This window comes from Diadema antillarum, unplaced genomic scaffold, assembly GCF_040938485.1.
Source record: "Diadema antillarum isolate AM-2024a unplaced genomic scaffold, OU_Dant_1.0 seq00000339_RagTag, whole genome shotgun sequence".
Taxonomy (NCBI): Eukaryota; Metazoa; Echinodermata; class Echinoidea; order Diadematoida; family Diadematidae; genus Diadema; species Diadema antillarum.
The window spans coordinates 166,664-171,948 of NW_027271352.1; the positions used below are offsets into that span (position 1 = coordinate 166,664).

Here is a 5,285-nt window from a genome sequence, read left to right on the forward strand (position 1 = left end):
AAATGTGAGTGAGGGATAGAAACAACCAGTGTAAAAAGCTAATTGGTATAATCAATATCATTTAACGTAAAAAATGTGAACAATAGTTATAGTAAAATTGTGTCTAGTCTAAACCGTTTACAGTTATGGTTTAGTGAGAAAAATAATGATATGTCCTTATATTTCAGGCTTTATTGCAAAATTTTTGTATGGTAGGATTTTTTTGTGGTACAACTGATCTACACATATGCATCAAATGTGAAAGCTCGAGCATTTTTGAAATCACTGTTCCCAATGGTAAACAGTACCTTGAATGGCACATAGGTCGGCTTACCTGCCGTGACTTGGAACATTTACAATATTTACAAAAGCTTCTGATATATTTTTTTTCTTGTTCCTTTTGACTTTATTTTGCAGTAACTCTTGTAATTTAGAACAATTCTTTTTCTTGTGACTGTACAACAGCATCATTCAATTGAACGTGCAGCCATTCATCAAATACTTTTCTGAGTAGTGATTACAAAATGCATTCTTGAAAAATTGGTACAATGGTAGAAGCCTTCAATAATGCATTGGCCTTATCATATCCTCCAGTTTTTTTCTTTCTCTCCCCCACCCTCCATCTTCCCCTGGCAAATCCTATCCTATACAGACTCTTCACACACACGCACAAACACACACACACTCGTAACTAACATTGATTTGTATTCAACTATTTTTTTTTTCTCCTATTGTATTTTATACCACACAGGCAATCATAGTTCTCTTCTGTTCCCTGTTCTTGTATAGTTATATCGCACATGATCACTAATAGAAAGATCATTCTTGTGTGAACCTATACACTGAAGAAACTAAAAGTCAGACTTAAACTCAAAATTTTCCATATTTGTTAGGTACTTAATAGATATGCAAGATTTAAGTTCAAAAGAAACATACGACGCATGAACTGATACACTGTAGGTCATTGTAGAACATTTCTGTATACAGTATAAAAAAAGATCTAAATAGGGTGAAATAATACACATCTGCTGCCCAACAGCAGTGCTTTATGAGAATTTTCTTCTACTCCCCCCCCCCCCCCCCCCCCCCCCCGGTAAAAGGAGGGGCGAGTGCTGCCCGCCTTCAAATTTTACGCCACAATGATACCCCAACAGGGTTTCAAAGAACATAATATTATTAAAACATCAATCCAGGAAGTATTAATTTCTAGAGTAAATTAGTAATTATGCTTGATCAACTGAACATTTTGACTGATCTATAGTGTGTAAAAAGAGATAAAATGAGAAGAGTACACACAACTCGAATTTGACCCTTTTTCAGATCTGCTCCCTCATCCGATACATGTAACACGCCTCCCTCCGCCTGCTTTGGTTGAGATGTTCTTAACGTCCAGCATCGATTTATGGGATCATTATCACTTCAATAATTCCCCTTGATAGGTATTATGGTAGTCGTGCTTGATACGCGTTGACCACCGATGGGTCGATTTACTGACGTATTCAAAATCACGGATTACACTTTTCCACCAAGGGCGTACACTGTCACAATGCCATTATTATCTGTGACAGGAATAAATGATACTTTCATGTGGGATTTAACTACACACTATATTACGCAAATTTCCAGGTTGCCAAATACACGAAATAGCCAAGAAGCTTGCTTCTTAGTCAATGTTAGAACTATTATAGTGCGCATATGTGTGCATCATGATTTTGAGATCATGAAGTTAAACGGACCCTGGATACCTAACGGATCTATTCCATTCTTACTTATTCAGTCATACAATTCCAAGTAATATCACTGTTGGTATATTGTCAAGAATTTACAAATGCCTTTAGCACTTGCGTTATGTTTTCATCTGAGGTCCATCTGAATTATGGGTTGAAAACTATATTTAGTATGACTTTTTTTTTTCCTGCTGCGCAGTATTGGTAACAAGAAGAGGGAATAATCCATTACAAATGTTTCTTGAGAAGAATGATAATTTAAACAATCCATGTTGGAGACCGATTCTGTTTACAATCAAGCCACTGCATGCCTAGGACTTCTGACTCGATGTGATCCAGAATCTCTGAAGAGTAACTGAAGGTTTCCTGTTCAGCCAGTAGGACCGCTGTGGGATTTCGGACAGGCGACATCTCAAGAGCGCGCCAAAAACCGCGCGAAACGTGTGGTCCTTCAAGCTGTAAATGAACGGGTTAACACAGGAGTTAAAAACTAGCAGTATCATCATGTACGTCAGATAGTTGTTGTAGCACTTGGCGGTGGTTAGACAAGCGAGCATGGGCAAGACACAAATGATGAAAGCGGCAACAACGTAGATGAGGTATTTTGTGATCTCCAGTTCCCGCGACAGCACCAGTCCGATGTGCGAGACGGCGCTGTGACGACGCCTCTCCAGCGACACGCTCTTCAGCTTTTCCCGGGCGATTTCGAGTACCGAAGAGCCACGGCGATCTCGTCCATCCGACGACAACGGAGCCAACTCGCGGGGGTCGACGGCGGTACTGGAATTATCCGACGGGCGCTCCTCCGGGGTCGCGAACGCTATCAGCTTCTGGTTGTGCTTGCGGATGGACAGAAATATCTGGAGATGGCAAGCAGTGATGGATATGAGCGTCAGAGAATATGTCACAGCGACTATTGCGATGTAGAAACGAGTTATGGTATTCATCTCGTTCCGAAAGAGACAGACTCGCAACACGTCATGATAACCGAGCTTCCGTATTCCAGCGAAGATGGGAATGAGATAGACCAGGCAGGGCAGCACCCAAGCAATGGAGATCAGAATGGACACATTCCGTTTCGTCCTCAGGTGCGCGTACTTCATGGCGTTGTTATCGGTGAGGAATACACATCTCGTCACGGCAATGATGAAGAGATGCAGCATGCTGCTAATGTTGCACACGCAGCTGGAATAGGCGACGCCAACGCACATCCAGTTGGGAACGATTAACCCCTCAGCTTCCTGGAGCAGTGCGATAGCCTGCACCGGTAGGAAGGAACAGGTTAGGAGATCGGCGACGCTGAGACTGGTGAGGAAGGCGTTCGTGGCGGACTGGAGGGACCTCGACAGACACACTGACAGCATCACCAACACGTTACCAGGGATACCGATCAAGGCGATGAGGCAGAACGTCCCGGCGATGTAGATGTGGGGCGTGGATGTGCCATCATCCTGGTGATAAGTCACATTATTTGGAGGAATCGCGAATGTTGTAGCGTCCTCCATCACGATATCACGTTTTGCTATTGGGTTTCCCCTCCTTTCTTGTTAGACTAATCAAGGATGACGCGAAACAATGACTTGAAGAAAAGTTCAAAGGAACAAGAGACGATGGGTTAGGTTTTAAGTCTACATCGCTCCCGCATCATCCCCGCTTAAAAGAATTCCGGCTGAAGACGAGAGTTTCAAGTTCTCTCCTGGCCGAAGAGATCCCGTAAAAGAGGTCTTGTCCGTACCTTTTACCTCCATAAGCGCAGTATATATCTTTAAGAAAACGACATTGTCGTGATATTACCACGCAGTAGCAAATCTGTCGTAGTCAATTCGTTATAATAAAAAGAGTTCATCCACTGGAGTCGGCCATTGTTTACTCGCTTGGTTTTAGTTAACGCTCTGCTCAGAACAGCACCACTTCTCAGCCACCGAGTTGAGTGGGCAAGTAAGGGAGGTGTGAGACTAACTCTCTGGCCAACGCTTTTCGTAAGAACACCGTTGACAACAACTCACTGCTACTGGCTTCCGTGATGCAGCATTTATAGTTTATGGAAGAGTTCTTGCTGTATATGTTTTTGGGCTTGACCGTCGATATTAACGCTGTAAATCATGCCTGTCCTCATAAAAGCAGCTCCATGTGAAAACTTCTGCCTTCGACGCTATCAATCACAGACGAACACGAACCGACGCTCTACTCGGTAACCCCATCGTTGTTCCTCACAGCTTCTGGTCATCAGAGCGGTTTGGTCTGATATTCGAGTTGTGCATGCCGATGCTTTTGCCGCCAATACGACCTTTGCCATCAACCTCCACTTTTTTTTTTTCTGGACAAGCACTGAGATCCACAGATTAATGTATTTACCTTGCTATTCGTACCCTTATTGAACAAAAGGATTACAACTATCTGTTACTGACCACCACGGCGGAATGTTTTAAGATTAAAAAAAAAAAAAAAATCTTAGGTAAGATACAGGTCACCAAATCAATGTAGTTAGAAGTCTTCTGGTCAGGGCTGACCTTACTAGAGAGGATCACAGCGGTGTGGTGGCAATGGTGGTGGTGGTGGTGATGGTGGTATAGGGGCGGGGGTGCAGAATGACTTAAAAATCGAATTTTCCTTGCAATCAACTGTAAGTTTCCCTTCCGACGCCATCCCTTATAGCAGACTGACATCAAAAAGACGTCTTAGTTTGGTCGCATCTGGTCAAACTGGTCGCACGTCATATAAAACGACCAGAAAATGACGTGATTTTAATGTCTTTTTGTAACGTAATCATCAGATCTCGTCATGTTTTATAGCGACCTTCTAATGACGTAAAATTTACAACAGTTTTGCGCAGTATTGATCACGTCATAATTATAAGCGACTTGTTAATGACGATGATTGGTTATTCCCAATGAACTTCACCTTATTGTTTTGCGTGGATGCGTGTACTTGGCATCAACATCATACAAAATAATGCTTTGGGCATCCTCAATACTATTTCAGTCTAAAACTGAAGATAATGTGTATAATATTCACAACGTATAGCAGTGATATCAGATTTGAATGGACAGCGGATACAGTATGCTTTATAACGTCATATTGCTTTAAGAGTGACCAAGAATATCGTTGGCGGTGTGAACTTAATGACGGAAGAAATTCCGCAAAACGTAAATGGCAGTAATACATGTATCATCAGAAATCACACGAACAAAATATTGACACATTCCCGTTGAACACTGAACTTTCAAAATAATGATTTGCAAGGGCTCCATAAATGCACGCACATCCAAAGATACGAAATACGCCAAATAAATCATCAAATCATTATCACTTTAAATTCAAAATGAATTCATTCATATAAAAATATATTTTCAATGGTTTTACGACCGTGCCAACATCGGTCAGATTTCTATACCACATGAGTCACTTAGAGATATACACTAATTATGTCATTGTGTAACAACAATCCCATTGCTTTGTGTCATAAAGTAAGTACAACGTAGCAATTTCGTAACTTTCGTTATTGCATCCTTTTAATGGGGAAAATCCAGTCCAAATATAAGTTAGTTTGATATCAGAGAGAGTAAAATATAACAAGTT

General features: G+C 41.5%; 1 protein-coding gene across 1 annotated transcript; it reads right to left on the reverse strand.

The window, feature by feature from the left end:
• Positions 1–2,017: 2,017 nt before the first annotated feature.
• On the reverse strand, positions 2,018–3,211 carry LOC139730852 (melatonin receptor type 1B-A-like). The gene has a single exon (XM_071641726.1). The coding sequence runs from the start codon at positions 3,209–3,211 to the stop codon at positions 2,018–2,020; it is 1,194 nt and encodes a 397-aa protein (XP_071497827.1).
• Between the last annotated feature and the right edge of the window lie 2,074 nt (positions 3,212–5,285).

What these genes read in the sequence shown, in the direction of transcription:
- LOC139730852 (XM_071641726.1), bottom strand. Translation starts at nt 3,211, where the DNA reads ATGGAGGACGCTACAACATTCGCGATTCCTCCAAATAATGTGACTTAT.